Below are 19,495 nucleotides of genomic sequence, written 5' to 3'. Positions count from 1 at the left end.
TACCTGGGGAGAATCTGGAGACCCCTTGGGCACCCTGTCCAACCACTTTCCCTACGTAAGCTGGCAGGGCCCTGGAATAAGACCTGCCCCCAACTTTTCAGTGACTACTTTTAAGGAACATAATCCCAATACAGTTCTAAGGTCATTGAAAACATGCTGAAGCCTTTACTCGTTACAGGGTATTTACTGAGAGTGGAAAAACACTGGGCCAAACTTCCCTGGACAGCTGTCCGTAAGAGACTTAGGCCCCCAAAATCATGTCTGCCTTCCAGGAAGATAAGTTAAATGAGTAGACAGCATTTAAGGCCTAAAATACCAAGGTATTGTAATTGCCCTCCTTACTATGGTTAAATCTGCAAAAAGGTCAGGTTTTGTGTCTTCATATGAGGTTCAGCCCTCTCCAGTTCTCCAGCACCAGGTCCCACCCAATGTCCCTGTTAGCCCTGGTTATTGTAGCAGGCAGCTTAGGGCCAATGCTCCTGCCAGCTCTGAGTTAAGCATTTAACAGGTGGGGTTTGCCGTGTCTCTAAGACATCAAGTGGAAAAGTCCAGTGGACTACTAGGTTTGAAGCTCAAATGATGATCCTGAGCTGGAGATCAATATTTAGGAATCGTTAGAGTGGTGTGCCTGGTTAGGTGTGTATGGGATGGATGTTTTCCCCTGGGAGCCTGTAAGTGTGTAGAGAGAATCCTGCTAAAGGCAGCACCCAAGCCCAGCCTGTCACAGGCTTTTCTCTGCTGTGTCAGACTACTGCTATTCTTGGCCAGGCATCTGCTTCACTCCTTTCAGTCACACTCTGACTCCAGAGCAGGCCTTCACAGGTGTCTCCTGTATCCTCCCATCTGATCAAGAGCCTTTACCTGGCAGCCTCATTCATCCTTCAGCCAGTTGCTCTGATGTCATACCTGGTACCACATAGAACTTTAGGCTTCTAATCGTTGTCGTTTGCTATTCCAGGAACAGTGCTCTCCTTCCCCAGAAGGCATACAGTAACTTTGGGTTCATTTCAAGGACTCTGGCTTCATTTTGCATTCTTAAATGACTATGAAAACTTCTATCATCTCTTTCACTAAATGATCATTTCTAAAACTACATGCATTTTAATTACATGAACTTAACTATATGTGCTGGGGAGAGGGGAGAATAAGAGGGAATTTGAGAGAGAGGGAGATAGAGAAAGATAGGAAGGGAGAGGGAGAAAGATAGATAGAGAAAGATTGGAGTGGGAAACAACCCGAAACATTTTGCAATGACCAACTTTCCACTCAATGAGTATAAGCCCTGAAGTGGACATGAGTGGGTAACTTAAATCTTCCATCCCTTCATTCCTCTAAGGCCAACATTGAAAGATAAGCATTTTCAGACAGCCCATAAGTGAAAGCCATCAGACTTCGTCTGAGGTTCAACTAAAGAAAAAGACATTTGCTCCCACACCAAGGGTAGGGGGACATCACATCTTCCAAAGTCATGTTCAAGAGTAATGTGCCTTGATGTGATTTTCACCTTATTTCCTAACTTTGGAAACTAACCTTGCCAATTCCAGCCAATTACCAGTCCCCCCTCTGGCAGGCATACAATTCCACTGCTCCTCCATGAACATGCTTTATTATATCATGCTTTATAAAGATCTACTACTATAGGGTAGAGTCGCCATATATACGATGTGGTAAAATAAAAGAACAGGGAAGAAAAGTAAGATCTCATCTCCCCCATGTACACTCTGAGGTGCTAGGGTACTGGCAGCCATATAGCTGTAGGAAGTAGCCACCTGTCATATGGCACGTTTTGACAATTTGCTGGGAATTTCAACTGATGGACCTGTTTTTAAGCTGGAAATAATGCAAGAAAGGGAAAAAAACCACTGACTTATGTTGGGTTCCTGCTGTGCATCAGGCACTGTAATAGCACTCTACATTGTTATTTCTTTTGACCTGCACAGCACCCTGTGGAATTATCAAAGTCTTCGTTTATACTTGAGAAGTCTCAAGCCCAGAAATGTCAACTCTCCAGGCACACTAGTAAGTGGAAACCTGAAACCAAGGTTATATCATAAGGAGGGCAATTACAATACCTTGCCCTTTTTGTTCTAAACTGCAGATAGCGAGTTTTACCCACAGATGTCAGAAACAAAGAGGCAGTTACCTGGGCCAGCCACCTTAGAACTAAGCTGCAGACATTCTAAGTGGGAGTGGGGAGGAGTATGCAAAAAGCCATAAGCCCACTTTGAAATCCTAATTCTGTCCTACACCAGAGCTGGGGGAACTGTGTTCTGTGACTGCTGGGCATGAGCCATGCTTTCCTTCCTGTAGGGGACAGTCACTATGTGCACACCAAATGCAAGCTAATGTCCGTTAAAAGAGAGTCCTACCTTCAGAGAGAAGAAAAATTTCTGACTGGGAGAGAAAAAAATCACAGTAAAAGTCAAGCCAGGAAATGTGGGGAGGCAGAACACTGCCATCACCAAGATCTCGGGAGGCAAGTGTAAGGGGAAGGAGTTGGCTGTGAGGGGAGCCAGTGCCCTAGCTCCACGGACCAGGAGGTGTAGGCAATGAGCATGAGGCAGTAACCATAATGGACTGAAGATAAGAGACCTCACCAGAATGCTCTGGACAAGCTGTTAGGACTCTTGTGTAACTCGAGGAAGGAAAAACTGCCTCCAAAGATGGCAGGGTTTGGACATCTGGTATACTCCTGCAAGTAGGTACACTAAGCCAAATTTAGTTTGATTCAGAAAAATTAAATGATGTGATATTTCTTGCAAAAAATGGAATGACAAAAAGATGGGAGGAAATAGGTATCAGGACTTATAAGTAAGAGGTGGAGAAAGGCAGATTTCACCTTCATATAAGAAAGCATTTTTTGATCAACAACTACGTGATGATAAAATGGACTCCTCAAGAGAAAGCAAATTCTGTATCCCTGGATATTTTCAAGCTAAGCAGGTCCCCTACTTGAGGGATGTCACAGAGCAGATTGCAACATGGGTTACAAGGTTGGATTAGATCATTTTTATATTAAAAAAACTCTGAGATTCTGTGAGTCCATGAATGAAACAGTGACTACCTATACTAATAATTAATAAAAATATATTGTTATTAATAACTGATAACCATATTAGATTAAAGACACATGGCAAGTCAAAATCCAGGCTTGTACCTAAACCCAGAGTTACTTTATCATCTAGTTCTCAGGGTTTCTCAGGGTCTCTGTCCATCACCCCAACCAATGTGGGAGTAAAACCTTTAAAAATCCAAAAGAGTGGTCCTGTGCCTACAAGGAAATACAGTTCCTTTTATGTTTCCTGCAAGATCATACTAATAATTGTCTGTGAGTAAACCTCTGTAGATTATTCCCTTTATCATTTAACCAAGCATATCAATTACTGCCTAGAATACATTTTGTTTATGCATTTTCAGACAATAAAATGAATACCACTGATGAATGTGCTTAACCACTTTGTTCTACTTTGCAGACTAGTTGGTTTTTCTTTGGCTAGTACAGTATCCTTTAAAAAATGTTTCCAAATACTTTTAGGGAACATATGTCTGGTTCTTGTTAGTCATAGATCTCACCCTGCCTAATTGCATTATGTCGGCTGCTTCATACTTCATGTCACGTACCAGTTCCTATAGATCTGTCCTTGTCAGTCTTCTAAGACAATCAACAAAGAAGAGCCATTTATTCTCATTGGGTTTATACAGTGTCAAACACAAACCATTGTTCCTCATTATTTGCCTGGTTTGTGCCCACGCATCTAGCTAGCACAGGCCTAGGAGCGGCCTCTTACCCTTTCTCGGTATTTGTACCCTTCTCTCTGCTCCTCACAGATCTCCATGTACCTTGGGTATCTGTAATAAATACTGTCATACTGAATCAAATAATATGTTTTCCATCAGGACAAGACTGAGAACTGGAAATACTCAGGGGGATAGATGGGCACAAAAATGCACACTTAAGTTAAAAATGAATATTAAAATGAATTTCAGTCTGGTTTTGAAAATGTAGATGTGTTTAAGCTTGTGGTGACTGTAAAACATGTTAGCAATAGGAATGATGGTGTATACAGGAAAGTTCTTTCTTACCAGAACGTTTCAAGAGGCCATGAGGGATGCAGGACAAAAGTTTGTGTTCCGTAAAGAAACTCTAAGGCCTAGGGTATTGGAGGACCCCTGGGTGGCGTTTGCTTTCCCAAAAGTTCACAAACTATAGTTACAGCAACTCCAGATCTTATGCTTCTCTTGTTTTCACCTCCCCTCCAAATGCCTAGAAAAGTGCTGGGCCCAGTAAGCATCTGAGCACAGTTATTGATTGCTTGATTATAACTGCTAACAATGAAATGCATACAAGTTACAAAATGTCTGCAAATGTGGTGAGTCTTACCTTTCAAGTCTTCTGATATCACAAACTGAATAGCAGTTTTGCCTCACATCCTTTTCCAAACAGGTAGCTGATGCCCCAGAATCCACTTCCTGGTGCGGTCTGCATAAATGAGGGTGAGAATCCTCAGGACGCATCAGAGAAGTAGCCCAGGGTCTCTCTGTGTCGTGGTCCCACTGGGCTTCTCTGGTGCCCTGTTGGAAGGATTCTGGCCTGAGACCCAGGCCTTCTCCTGCATCTGGGGAGACACTGTCCCTCCACCTGTCCTCTTGATCTAGGCTGGGGCTCCGCTCTGAGTCAGTGCATGTTGCCCGGGTAAATTCTTTGTCTGCCGAGAGCTCAGGTGTCTATTAAAAGAAATACTAAAGATAATTAGATCCATGATACATACTGAACAGAATATAAATATCAGTTCTTTGAAAAAATAATGTTTTTATTTTCATGTAATTGTAGAACAGAGCAGTTAAGAGATAGGCTCTTGGATCATCTTCCCTCTGCCAAAATTCCAGCTCCCACTGGCCCTAGGCAACACACTTTACCATCTCTAAGCCCCTTAGCTTGGGGCCATTGGAAGCTCTTGATAAATGTATTACTTTTTTAATAAAAAAAAATGTTTCAGAAACTTAGACAATATGGAAACAGAAGTAACAATGACTCTTACTCCATTTTCCAATAGGAAACATATTTTTTAAGTTTTTTTATCTTCAAGATAGTCCATTTTCATAGACACATTTCCTTCCCCATCATGATGCCCTTTTCTGGGTCTCCTCCTTACTTCTCCAAATATTATTTGATTTTCTTCAACTGCTTACATTCCGATTAGGCCTGTTAGGTTCTAATTTTGATGGCCTATTATGATGTGCTAATTCCATTCAATTATCTATAGAAAAAAAAAATCTGTACTCCAGTAGAAAATTATGTATTGCCTGCCCATAGTACAACCTCTGGATTACCTGACTCTAGCTGTATTCATTGATCTGGGCTATTTCATAATTCTGTATGAACATGTTGCTCTTTGTAATCTCTTTTGCCCCATCTTAATATCTACCTGGTTCCCCCATTGAATGAATTAGATAAAATCTTTAACAAGTGTTCATTTTATATCTATGTGAGAGTCGTGATTTTCTCTGAAAATTATCTTTTAGCTCTTCCAACCCATGACCTACAACTCTGATGTAATACAGGGCATAGACTTTCAAGCCAGACAGGGCTGAGGTACTGTCTGCACCCTCACCTATAATAGAGGTATATTTACTCTGCCCACCAGTCTAATTGTCTCCTTACCTGTATGATTCCATCTCCCCACGATGAGATGGAACCCCAAATATGTACTTTTATTTAATTATAAATCATAAACACTTATGACTCTACTGATATACAAAGTACATTATAAAAGGTGAGCCAAAAATCAAAATTTTAAATGGATAAGGCAAAAAATAAATAAATAGGAAAAGCAATTATGTTTTCTCTCTTACTCCTTGGGAGACCTCCAAAATATCATTTTTACCCACTCTTCTCCTTCCAGCTCATCATCCCCTGTACTTACTTTCCAACAATCCTTCGACCTCTTCAAGGCTTCCAGTGGATGGACCTGTTGCTTTTTCACCATCATTTCCCATCCCACCCACCAATGTTCTCACTTTCTCTTTGCTCTACTAAGATTCCATGGTCTGCCCCATAAACACTCCCTTAAAAACAAAAAAAAAACCCTTGAGCTCCCATTTTCTTGCCCCTCTCTCCCTCCATCATATATTACTCTCAGGTGTTGTATTGTAATTCCAATTGTTAATGACACTATGTATATGTGGACTTTGCACCTGCTTCTAAGACAATGACTAATGCCAAATGTATGCATGCCAACGTCAAATGGGCACTCAGGACTTCTAGATCTTTCTCTGCTTCCTTAGTAAATTCATTTCATTTTCTCTCTGCTCTCTAAATTGTTTCTCATTTTCTTTCTCTTCAAGTCTCCAACAACCACCACCCACCCCCTTACCTCTTACTTCGTGGTAAGAATGAACATTCAGATAAGAATCCTTCATCCCTCCATTATAAATTCCACTCACTAGCTTGTATCCCTACCCCAACATCCTCCTTCACTAGCCACCCAATTTCTCTGCTCTTCAAATTAGTGCCTACACTCATTATTTCTGTATCCCTCCCTTTTGCCTGTACCCACTCTGACCAGGCTTCTGTCCCCATCATTTAGTCCCCAACTGAAATTGCTCTAATCAGGGTTTCTAAAGCCACAGGACAATTCTCTGTCCTCATTTCACTCTACCTCTCAGTAACATTCAACACAATTGGTCCCTTATCCTTCTTGAGAGTGTCCTTTACTCATTTACTTTACTTAAATGTGAAGTTCACTCTGATCTCTATTTTTACTTGATTTTCCTACCACCTCCCAGGCCAGCTTCTTCTCGGCCCCACTTAGTATCTGATTTCTTTGAACTAGACCTCTCAGTGTTGGAATGTCCCATGGCTTACTTCTCAGCCCTCTTCTTGACTTTCCCTATACTCTTTTCCAAGGTGGTATCATCCATTTCATGGCTCTAAATGGTGTTATTTGCTGACAATTTATAAATCCCCTTTTTCCAGCCCTGACTAATTCTCCACAAATAACTGCCTACTAGACATCTTCACTGGCTGTTCCATAATACTTCAGTTTTATATGCTATCGAGAACTATTGCTTCTTCTCCATATACTATAACTGCTCTAAGCACCTCCTAACTTGGTAAGTGGTACCGTCATTCATCCAGTTGTTCAAGTCAAACTTTGTTTTCTTCCCACATAACCATATCTAAACCAAAAGTAATCCTATAGGCTCTACATCTCAGATGTATTCTCTATTTAATTACTTCTTACTAACTCTTCAACTACAACCTGAGTCCAAGCCATAATAATATCATACCTGAAAGACTGCTGGCTTACCAGCTTCATCCATCTCCACCAGCAATCTGAGTGATCTTTCTAAAACATATATCAGATGAAGGTATGTTCCTGCTTAACCCCTCACCCTCTCACCATCATTCTCTCCAGTGATTTCCTGTTGCAGCCAGGATGGAATCAGCGCATTACAAAAACCTACAAGGTCCTACATAATGTGGCCCCAACTGCCTCTACAACTTCTTCTCCTTATTTACCACAGTCCAGTCACCAATTGTTATCTTTTTGTCCATCAACCATCTGGGTCACTCTTATCTTAAAGTCTTTGCCTTTGCTATTCCTTCTGTCTGGAATAATCTTATTCCAAATGTTTGTATAGCTACTTCTTTCTCGTAAGTAGTTTATTCTAGTTATGAACTTACTTTTTTCCTTGATCATCAATCTGACCTTTGAAGCCACATGAATGAAAATTCTTTTTCACTTGTCCCAGGTAGGAAGAGAGCTATAGTATGCCCTCCATTTCTTACCCTAAACCCTCCTACCAAGCTCTTCTGGCCTCTCTTGGGTGGAACTATTTTCTATGACAGAGGACAACTTTTTCTCTGGAATTTCCTAGATATCTTAACAAAAATACATGTACAAAGCCCCTTGGCCTGATCTTCATGTGCAAAAATTGACCTCTCACCCAATGCAGCTCTGAGAGGCCATCCCAGCTCCAGAATTCCCTGTGGGATCAGCAGAGGCCCTTTGCAGCTGTACCATATTTTTTCCCCTTCTGTCCATCCTTGTTTCCCTCGCCTTCCCAGGGGTGTTCCAAGAGCCAGTCCTATGACTTCCTGCACTCAAATCTCTGCTGCAGAGTCTGTGTCCTGGGAACTCAACAGATGACATTCTAATGGATAATTTTAAGTGCTAATTTGGTTAAGCCACAGTACCCAGCTATATAGTCAAACACTAGTCAGACATTTCTGGGAATGCTTATTTTATGTAAGAGTAATGTTTAAATCAGTAGATTTTGAATAAAGCAGATTACCCTTCATAATGTAGTGGGCCTTATCCAATCATTTGAAGGTTTTAAGAGAAAAATATTGAAATCTCCAAGAAAGAATGAATACTGACTCCAGATTTATGCTGTAACATCAACACTTTCTGGGTTTCCAGCCTGCCAGGATGCTCTACAGAATTAAACTGGCCAGCTGCCACATCGCATGAACCAATTCCTTAAAATTTCTCTTCTCTTCTCCTCTTCTTAACCTCTCAATCTCTCTCTCACTCTCCATATATGTGCACTTGCTATTGGCACACATATGTACATACACACATACACATCTTATTTGTTCCATTTCTCTGGAGAACCTAATATAGGCATCAGGATAAAAACTCTGAATTTTCCTGGTCCCCATGCTCTTTTCTTTGCACTAGGTGATATGTGTCTAATTCATAATTTAGGAGGGTAAATATACATCCTGTTCTCCATTTCATTCCCTGAATGGAAATTCTTACCTTTCTCCCCTCTGATTTTTGTATCCCCTCTCTGATGCTTGGGCTACCAGAAAGGCTGGCTCTAGAGCTCTCATGGCTAAAATCTAAATCCATACCATCTACAGGAAGATCCAAATGTCAGGAGAAGCAGAAGCAGGGAGGGGTAGGAAAAGGCAGGGATAGGAGTTCATGATCTTGTTACTGACCAACTAAGGTTTGGGGACTAGCTATTTTCCTGCCCCAGAGAGAGAAAGTGGCATTGAACCCTACCTAAAGCAAAGGTGGTCTTCTCAGGACCCACCAGATAGGAAAAGGGGTACATGAGGCATATGGCGAGATCAAGGGCACTGTATCTTACCTGCCATCCCTGGTCCATCTCAGGCAGCACACCTGGAGGGGGTCGGCAAAGCAGGAGCGTGACTTCCTGTGAGGCCCCTCGCAGTAAATGGAGCACCTCCTACAAGAAACCAAATTCTACAGTTAGATGTGGGGCTGGAATGGCTATGGGGTCTACTCTTCTGTGTTTCCCACTATCCCCCTAACACTGGCAACTCCACCCTACCTTGACTTGTTTCTCAGGTCCAGAGAACTTTGAAGGATATCACTGTGGGCCTGACTTCCCAGACAGAGTATGCGGAGTCAAGGCTGCTATCTTGCAGCTTCAATGAAGGTCATGCACCGAGGCTGGGCTGAAAATGGTCAGGGTCTGCCCAGGGCCTTTTCATGGCAGCATCTGCCAATACTGATACCTTTTCTTCAGACAGACAACAATTCAAACAAGTGACTTTCTTTCTCAACCTCCCTTTCCTTTCAAGCCCCTCATCTCAGGGCCACCAATCATATAGGTGTCACACTCCAATTTCTGCAGCCTGACCCTCAGTCCTGAGCTTCCTGCCATGGCTCAGCTCAGGCCCTGGGAATCCCTCACCTGTGGTTCTCAGAGAATTGTTCTTGGATCTGAAGCTAAATTAATGAAGGCATCCCCACCCAAACATACACTGTTCTTGGGATTGTCTACTTCTCCCCATGTTACCCAGAGCTCATCTTCTCCTTCATCCAGTTTGCCCTGTGTTCTATAGGTGGGCCTGTGCAGACTGCAGTGAGGCTTCCTGTTGGGCTCACCCAATGCCAGCATGGGTGGGGATCAAAGACAAGGAGGAGAAAAAGGTTGGTGTTTGCATTCCTGCCTTCCTTCCTGTTGGGTTGTCACAGGATGACTGCACCCCTAGCTAATGTCACAGCTCATGTTAGTGAGTCTGCTCCATTCAGCATAATTGTTCTTTTCCATATCCCTTTGGACTTGGGGAGGCAGTGGATACCTGTACCCCTGTTCCCAGCCCCAGGGCTCCATACTCTCTTTTGCCTACACCTTTATCAATCTCTTTTCAAATGACTTTCTGCCAAGACCCTGACTGATATTTATGCTATTTCATGGAGCTTTTGTGCTATAAACATTGGGAAGCATTTTATTCTCTTTTTTCAACTACATTTTTATCATACACAGTGCAACCAATGCAATGCTATGCATCAAAGCCTGTAAATTCAGTAGAAAAGGGAGAAGAAGAGCAGAAAGGAACCCCATGTAGTCCCTTCAGCCCTCACACACATCTCCCAGAATGTGAGTTAGGAGATCTTTAGCTAGCACAAAAGCCGGGGTTTTATCTTCAGTTTTATTATGAACCTAATTAGAAGCCAAGCTTAATCTAGGTCAGATATTTAAGAACTAAGATGGAAAATTAAATGTGAGAAGGTTCTGTTCTCTTTGTGCGATCAAAGTCCAAGCTCTGGGTATGATTTTCAAGAGCCCAGAGTATTCCCCATGGTGGGTGGCCCTGCAAAAAACACGATTGACATTAGCTTGCACACAGGCTGCATCATTCAAGGCCTCCCACCTGGAAGACGAGGCCTTCTGTGGACCTTCCATTCACAGCCAGGATAATGTCACCAGCTGCAATGGCCCCATTCTCCTCAGCTGGCTGCCCTGGGAAGAGCCGCTTAATTCTCACGAGATCATTCTTGAGGTGGCTGCAGTTCTCTCTCTCCATCTGCACAAAACTGAATCCCAAACCACTAGCATTCTTTTTCAGTTTGACTTCAAACTTAGGACCTGTATTGTGGGATGCAAATGAAATATATCCTTCAGTAGATTACAAGTAAAACTAACCAGACTCAACATGCAAACTGTCGATTTTATGTAAATTGGTTTACATAAAAAGATTTCATTTTGCTAATTTTTATGACAGAGTCTGTTATACATGTTACATACAGATCAGTATTGTCCAATATAATGTGAGCTGCAAATACAAACCACATGTGTAATTTCAGTTTTCAAATAGCTACATTTTTAAAAGCAAGAAAAAACAGGTAAAATAAATTGAATATCGTTTATTTAACCCAATATTCTAAAATGTTACCATTTGAACTTGTAATCAATACAGAAATATATTAATGAGATATTTTATACTCATCTTATGAACTAAGTCTTTAGCAATCAAGAATGTGTTTTATCAATTCAGATTGGCCACATTTCAAGTACTTTATAGCCACATGTGACAAATAGCTATCATCTGACAGTGCAGTTATAGATAATCAACAAAGTTTATATATAAAGATATAGTTCATAGACATACATAATATGCCATGTAATTTAGTAAAGCTTGTATCATATATATTCCTAGTACTCCTTTATAACCACAATCATTTAAATATACTTGGAACTAAATTTTGCATAAGTCAACTATAGAGACAATTATGACCATTTCTATGGAAATGTTTTAGCTGCTGTATTGTTTAACCATGTAGACTAAAACAGCTGCCTCTGGGCACCCAAGGTGGACACAGTCCCAGGGACCTAGGTAGTCTGGCAGCCAAAGAGACCTCTCAGCCTCCCCTCATTTGCCTTCACCAGCTCAACTGGAAATTAATCAATAGAGGGGCAGAGTACTGCCTTGTGAACATTGATTTGGGGCAAGAATGAAAGCATCAGAAGCTTTTAGTTTCAAGTATGTCATATGACCAATTTCATCTTTCCCACATCTGGCCCCTTCAGTCATTTTGTAGTCAGTTTCTCAAAGTTCCTCTCCAGAGTTAACAGAGGAGGAATGGAAGAGGGCAGATTTGTTTTATGCTCACATGTTCCCTCTCTACTTCATCAATCACTATGGCCACCTTGCGTTCAACCTGACTGATACCTTCTGGAAAATCTCTATAAAGGGACTGAAACCTGAGTAAGCTCCAAATCATGATATCCTAAGGAAATAAACCTTTTCCCAGCAGGAAACAAAATCACAGGGACATGCAGAGAGACAACCCATCAGAAGATTGGCAACAATGTCCCTATACACTGATTGGGGTCTGCTTTTTTTAATGATGCAATAACGAGGCTAGTTTCTAAGCATCTCTCTCTCTACCTGTTTCATCATTTCTCAGATCTTTAGTTACAAATATTTCTGCTGGAATGTGTCACTTTGGTTGGAAAATGCATGAACCTTTCACTCCAATTTCATTCCCAAATACTTATAACAAATTTTCTAGCAGCTGATCCAAAAACTTCAGAAGGTTTGAGGGCATAATCATTTGGAACAATGTGTTAACTTTTCCAGAAACATATTACATATTACATGAGATTGGCTTCTACCACATCAGAAAGCCAGCCACATCATGACCGCCACTGCTATCTTTTGAGAACTCAGAGGAAGCCTTCTGCTTTTTCTTTTGAGTTGACAATTCAAAAGCAGCACAGGATGACATGACAGTAGTATCATTCAATTCTCTCTCCTCTCACCATCTGTCACTGAGACACAGCTTGCAGGCCTGCCAGGCAAGGCCGTTGCCAAGGAAACAGCCATGCATTCATCTCCCATCCTGTTATTAACAGAAGGACACTGCCGTGCAGTCCTGGGTCCTCTTCTCTCTAAGACCAGTCTTGCAACCTAAAAGTATGAGTGGACAAACTCACATTATATTTCATATGGCACCTGGGAGGATCTACCTTCATTCTGCAAATGATTTTTAATTTTCTGATACTTCCAGTAGCTGCTTCATTTGTTTGAATCTCAAATCAAAATCTCCAAGCTAGCCTATTTGTGGAAATCCAGAGCCACGTTTCTGGCTGCCTGTTGAAAAAATTCTCCTGGGGTAATACATGAACCTCTATTTCAGTGTACTCAAGGCCAAATTTATCATCTTCCCCTTACTCAACCTTACTTTCCCCTCCTCATTCTGCTGAACACACTCCTCTCCATGCATTTGCCCTATCAGAACATGGAACCATTCTTCAACTTAACACTCCAGGGGTAACACTTGCAATGGTCCAGCTCCCCACCTCCTGAGTTCCAAATAACCCATCTGGTTTCTAAGGCTTGAATGTTCTCCGTCAGAAACATCTCCCCAGTGATACCTGTTCTTTTATTCCCTCTCTTGCCAGTTCCCAGCTGGACTGTGGTAAGCTCCTTGGCTTGCTGGACCCTGCCTCCTGCTCCTGCAGTACACCCTCCTCATGGCTATGTTTGAATTAATCTAAGACATAAATTGAACATGCAACGCTCTTGATTAAGACTCTCCAATGTTTCCCATCAGCTTGAGTCTCAGCTCCTAACATGGTATCTCATGCCCAAGAAAGTCTGTACCCCCTTTCCTTCCGGTTTGATTTCTACCCATCTTCCACACACATTCTGACTCTTGTTACCCAAAGCAAGTCAGTGGCTAGACATCACTTGGATACTTTTTAGAAATGCCAAGCTTCCCCTCAGGGGACTTGGCCCTACCAACATCCTTCTGCTGAAATTGTCATTCAGCACTAAGACCATGATCCCAGAGTGCAAATTCCTACCTGTCATTGCTGCCAGTAGGCTAGCCATGTACCTTCTGTAATCATGTTAATTAGCAAAGGTCTAAAGAACAGAGAGCACTAATAAATTATGATTCTGTTCTCAAGATGTGTTAACAAAATATAAGTAAAAAGTTAATATAAGTAAATCACTGCAAACCAGAAGACTGTTTTGGGAAAGAAGGCAAAAGTTGTCAAAAGAGGCCCCAGGAATCCTTTCTGTCACTGCCAATTACCAAAAGGATTCTTCTAGATCTCTATGGTGTAAGACACCAGGGCAAGTAAAAGCCCCCACCCTCAGGCAGGGGACAGAATACAGAGTAGTAAAACCCAGATGCTGCCTGGGCACTGCACAAAATAAAGAGTACATGGTGGATGAATGCCTCCAGCTCTTGATGTCTTCAATTTCTACCTTATTGTAATGGAAGGATTCCCAGGACAGTGTAGCCTGTAATCACATAGTGTAATAGAAATGGTATGAACTGGGGTGGAGGTCACTGTGCAAAAGCAGGTTAGTGAGAAGGTCTGAGAGCAGGTGGGAGCACTGGTTAGTCAGTGCTAACCCAGAGGGTGTGAAGGGGCAGCCAGAGCCCAGTGGAGAAAGTGGCTTCACTCCATAAGCTCTGTTCAGCTGTGTGATTCTAGAACCTAGGTAAATGTCGAGTTTTTCAAGGCTAATAAATAGGGGTGAAATTTTCTGCTTGGAAATGTCTGTCTGTTTTCTCCTGGCTTTTATACCCCCATAGAAAAGCGGTGGTAGAAGGAAGATATGAAAGAGAAGAAATAGACAAAGAAGAAAATCCTATTTTGTTTCCTGCCTACCCATCTCTCAGCCAGAGAAAACTACAGCATCAAAGTTGTTCAGGAAAGCTCTGGAAAGAAGGGAAGCTCCCCAGTTATGGGTTATGGTGCACTCACCTGCCCAGAGCCCTTGAGGCACTGCACAGCCTGCTTGTGAGTGAGGCCACACAGATTCACTCCATTCACCTGTATGAGCCGATCACCTGAGAAAAAGACAAATATCAAGTCCCATGGTTTCTGAAGCTCCAGGAAGGACTCTCCTGGAAGGCCCTGGTTCAGCGCCCCTCTGTGCAACCTCAATGAGGGCAGGAAACAAAGCTGTGAGGGTCTGAGTGCCAGCACTGCTCTGAACACCTTCACACACCAGAGATAGAAAAGTCTTTCAATATTGCCTCACAAAGTGATTGAGCCATCTCTGTACCACTTCGTCCTTTTTCCCGTTTTCCTGTGAAATTGTTTTTGAAAGTTTTTTCCAATCTCTATGGGGTAATATCTATCTCTAGGATTTTTTTTTATTTCAAAAAAGGTCAGGGAGATGTGTTTGATGCCAGGAACATTGGAATTCTAGGGGAACATAAGATCCTAGGTGCCCTTTTCAGTTCAGTTATGACTATTTGGAAGAACAATATAAATCAGCCCTTCCTTTATAGCAGTAGGCATTAGGAAGGGCAGAAAGGAGGCTTACCACTTTCCTCCCCAGCCAGTAAAATGAGTATCACCAACTCATGTTCTTGCTGCCACAGGAAGCACTACTTCTCTTATGAAGGCCAAAGAGCAGCACTCCAATTTAAAACCTTATATTTTTAAAACACCTTATGGTTACCAGTACCATTACAAACATTTGATTCTCATATGAACCTATCAAGTGGGTGGGCCAGGCTAATTTATCTCCTTTTCCAGGTAAGGAAGCCATGATCTAATGTGGCAATCATTTGCACAAGGTGTCAGAGTGGGAGTGGGGCTGCACTTCCCAAGCCAGGGTTCTTGGCACACCGCAGAATCCACAATTACCAGCATGACTTCACCCCTCACCCTGAAGGATCTGCCCTTCCTTGGCAGCGGGTCCTCCAGGAACGATAGATTTTATGTAGATCCCTCCATAGAGCACACTTGTGTTAACGCCACCCTGAAAAACACAACAAAAAACTCACCACCTGTTTGCCCCCTTCTGGAAGGCCTCCCTAACCTCCAATACTAAAAGAGCTCATTTACCAGCCACTCTATCCCATTACCTCATCTCCATGTGACACTATCTTATATATTCACTTATTTGTTGAGCCTGTATTATCCATGAGCGGTAAGGTTAGGTACTCATAAGAAGTATAACAATATGAGCCATGTGAGGGAGCCATGCCATATACAGCCCCAGCAATGGCCCATGGCAGGTGCTCAGAAATTGGAGTCACATCAGTGCACCATACTGTCTTTCCATAAGCAGCGACCACTATAGGTAGATACAGCTATGGGCTGGAGCCTGGCACATCCAAAAGCTTGTCCTATATGCTTGTGTTTTGTTTTGCAGACACAAAAATAAAATTAAACTAAGTATTCTGCAACTTAATTTTTCTTAACCTAATAGTCGATCCCAAACGTCCCTACAGGCCACTAGATAAAGATCTAAATCTATCTTTTTCTTCTAATTTCTTCATGCATGTATACACACATATATACAGATTTTTACATCAGTGGTATTATACCATTCTTGTACAGTTTTTTTTCCTCCCACCTTCAAGGTCTGCCAAATAGAGCTCAGAAACCAAATGCAAAGTGTCCATCCTGAATAGAGGTCTTGCCAACCTGGCTTTGTCCTGGCCTTGGAAGTGAGAGCATCAGGCTCCATCATGACTACTCTAAATGACCATGGATGACCCCACTGACCTTTGGCTGTCTCTCTGCTGCCCCACCATGCTGCCCTCTCCTTGTTGTCCAGATAATCTCAGAGTCAGGACCCAGCACCCAATTCCAGCCATACTTCTCACGCCAAGATTTTCCTGTGTCTCTCAGTTTGTTTTTGAACTCTTGTTCCCCACTAAGGCTCCCACCAACTTTCTCAATTCACCCACTTCCCATGTACAGCTTGTACCAATGAGCACATTATCAAAGATTGCCATGTGAGTGGAATGCCCACCAAGGCTCCATATGAACATTTTTTCAACTGCTTACTCTCCAAGCTCACCTAATAACACTTACAGTTATGCTGAAGCCAAATGTCCCATCTTCTTTAACCAGTTCCACAAAGTAGATCCCACTGGCATTGTTTTCTGAAGGTGATGGAGGACAAGAAGAGCCAGCAGCCTGCCCCAAACAAACAAAAATAAAGAAAATATGAAGGCATTTGCCCTAAGCAGATGGTATCCCTTAGCTCTCACCTATTCTCGGAAGCCAGCAGGATTATACACCAAAAGGGGCATGAGCCTCAGAGCTGGGCCAACAGGGAATTTGTTCACAATTTTATCAGCTCCTCCCTGTATGACACTGGACCAGTCTATTGGTCTCTCCCTTCTTGGTTTTCCAATCCACAGAACTGGATTGAGAGATCCTCTTCTAACAGTGATTATGAATGATACCCAGCACATAGCAGGGGCTCAATAAATGTAGGTCCCTTTCTGTTTTTACTCAGGATGCAAATATGACTACAAGAAGTCATCCAGGCACTTCCTAGTAGCTTCACACATGACATCAGACAAGTGATGGTATGCTAGATACCAGACACACAGTGGCTTCTTGAGCAAAAGAAAGCCTTGGGAGAACTCCAGAAAGAATAGCTGCATTGGGTCTCTAGTTTACAGTGGTTGAATGCATGAGGGGAGGACGGAAGGACAGAGATACATGTCAAGCATTTTGCTCAGTACAGTAACAATAGTCATATATTTTTTTATTCATTCATCTAATCGTACTATATTGAGCACCTATTATGTCCAGACACTGCAAGTTGCCAAGGAGATAGCAGTAATGAGGCAGACCTGCTGTCTAATAATGAACTACTGTCTAGTGGGGGAGAGATTTTTAATGAACTATGCCCATAAGATGGGTCACAGACACTCTCATTCTTTTGTCCTATCTGTTCCCTTTGCTTAGCTGCTTCTTGGCCCACCGTGTTGGAAAACACAATTAATAGATAGGAAACTAAATAGGCTAAAGTAAGCTAACAAATAATCAATTCAACAGAAAAGGTTTCAAAAAGATTGGTAATGTAACAGAAAAAAAATTATCCCAGAGACACTCTACACCCCACGGTTTGGCAAGGTGTTTTGTTTAAATTTTAAAATTCGAAGAGTAAAGCAACCACTGAGGCTGAGGTCCAAAGTGAAAGTGTATAAACTCAACTATGCCACAGAAGATTCTCTGCCTACAAAGCTTGCCATGTAATCCAGAAGAGGCTGGACTGTACAGGTTCAGCCATGGCCTTAGTGCACCATTGCTCTCCTCAACTGCCCACCAAACACCAGCTGGCAAGTTCGCAGCCCCAGAGCCCCTGACCAGAAGCCCTCTTGGCCCTACTTCCTGCAAAAAAGGCCTTCCAAAGTGTAGCCCCAGGATGAAGCTTTCCACTCTGGAGCCCCCCGCCTTAGATTCAAATCCCAGCTCTGCCACATACTCCTTGAAAGACCATGGGCATTTTCCTTTCCTCTCTTTGTCTCAGGTACTGCACTTATAAAAAGATTGATGATAGTAATTATCTCAGGCTTGTCATGAAGTGCATGTGAGATAACATATCCAAGTTCCAGGACTCTGGTTAAGCACACAATAAATGTCCACTGTTAATCTTGTTCTCTTGTTAACCTTCCATCTGTCTCTTCATGAGACACATCATCCAGGTGAGCACCAAATCCAATTATGAAGGAATTAACATTCTTAGACCCTACTGTGAACCAGATCCTGGGCCTTTTTGTCTCCGCAGGTTTGTGGACAGGCATCACTACCTCTACCATAAAAGATAAAAACAAAGTTGTAAGAGGTGGGGTAACTTGCCTGTGTGAACCAGTCCCAGCAAGAAAGAAAAGGCACACATATGCAACTTGGGTAATGGAGAAGCACTCATACAAAGTCTATCTTCAAAGGTATTGGCAACATCCAGAGAAACTAATAAGGAGAGTTAAGCACCTTGGGCTGGAATAGTCGTTATTGTTCCTTCTCTGAGCCTGATGAGCAAAGGAGGGAATAGCTGATGGAACTTAGCAGTTCTATGGCAGTAACGGGCCATAGCCAACCTGAGCACTGGAAGAGTTATTAGCCTGTCCTCACTCATCCCCCAACTGCCAGCTTCTACTAAGCATGAAATAATCATATATAATATTTTTTTACTTAAGGAACGCAGTGCCAAGAATGGAGCACAGATATATGTCATACACACACACTCACACACACATTATATATAATTTGTATAACATATATGTTTAAATTTAATATATATGTGTGTGTATGTATATATATATATTCCCCCCCCCCCATTCTTGGCACAGTTTTTTAAACCCTTATAATTTTCTAAGTGATATGAGACTAGGAGCATCTTTTGTTCTAATATTGGGTCTTTGATCCTGATTCCTGACACACAGTTCTTAAATCTCTTGGATTTTCTTGGGTGATAGACATGTCTTTTGTTCTAAAGAGATAACTTTCAGTGGGCTCCTAGATAGCCTCAGGATGGTAGCTGATCACCAGAAAGACCAAGCCATGATTATAAGCTTAGAATTTTCCACCCTACCCCAGCCCCCATCCTCTGGGGAGGGTAGAGAAGCTGAAGATTGAGTTAATAATGATCTATCATGCCAATGTAATAACACCTCCATAAAAATTCTAAAAGTACAAGGTTCAGAGAACTTCTGGATTGATGAGCACATCTCTATGTGCCAAGAGGACGGCACACACAACTCCACAGGGACAGATGATTTTGCTCACATGACCCTTCTAGACCTCACCCTATATACATTTCTTCATCTGGCTATTCACTTGTACCCTTTAAAACATCTCATAATAAATTGGCAATAGCAAGTAAACTATTTTCCTGGGTTCTGTGAGCTGCTCCAGAAAATAATCAAACCTAAGGAGGATGTTGTAGGACCCCCAATTTATAGCCAAGTCATACAGAAGTGTGGGCAACTACTTTCGATTGGTGTCT

At 42.2% G+C, this 19,495-nt stretch overlaps 1 protein-coding gene across 1 annotated transcript in view; it reads right to left on the bottom strand.

Moving 5' to 3' along the window:
- The window catches only part of FRMPD2 (FERM and PDZ domain containing 2), an 89,787-nt gene that overhangs the window by 1,271 nt on the left and 69,021 nt on the right, over positions 1–19,495 (bottom strand). The window contains exons 22-28 of the mRNA XM_016142783.2: positions 16,567–16,671; positions 15,409–15,502; positions 14,494–14,579; positions 12,532–12,679; positions 10,640–10,854; positions 9,106–9,204; positions 4,382–4,725 (exon numbers count right to left, since the gene is read on the bottom strand). Coding sequence (XP_015998269.2) covers positions 4,382–4,725; positions 9,106–9,204; positions 10,640–10,854; positions 12,532–12,679; positions 14,494–14,579; positions 15,409–15,502; positions 16,567–16,671 — 1,091 coding nt within the window. The remainder of the gene's footprint in view (positions 1–4,381; positions 4,726–9,105; positions 9,205–10,639; positions 10,855–12,531; positions 12,680–14,493; positions 14,580–15,408; positions 15,503–16,566; positions 16,672–19,495) is intronic.

This window comes from Rousettus aegyptiacus, unplaced genomic scaffold (genome assembly GCF_014176215.1).
Source record: "Rousettus aegyptiacus isolate mRouAeg1 unplaced genomic scaffold, mRouAeg1.p scaffold_m13_p_6, whole genome shotgun sequence".
NCBI lineage: Eukaryota > Metazoa > Chordata > Mammalia > Chiroptera > Pteropodidae > Rousettus > Rousettus aegyptiacus.
The sequence above is the reverse complement of the archived record's forward strand: the minus strand, read 5'-3'. Positions and strand labels throughout refer to the sequence as shown.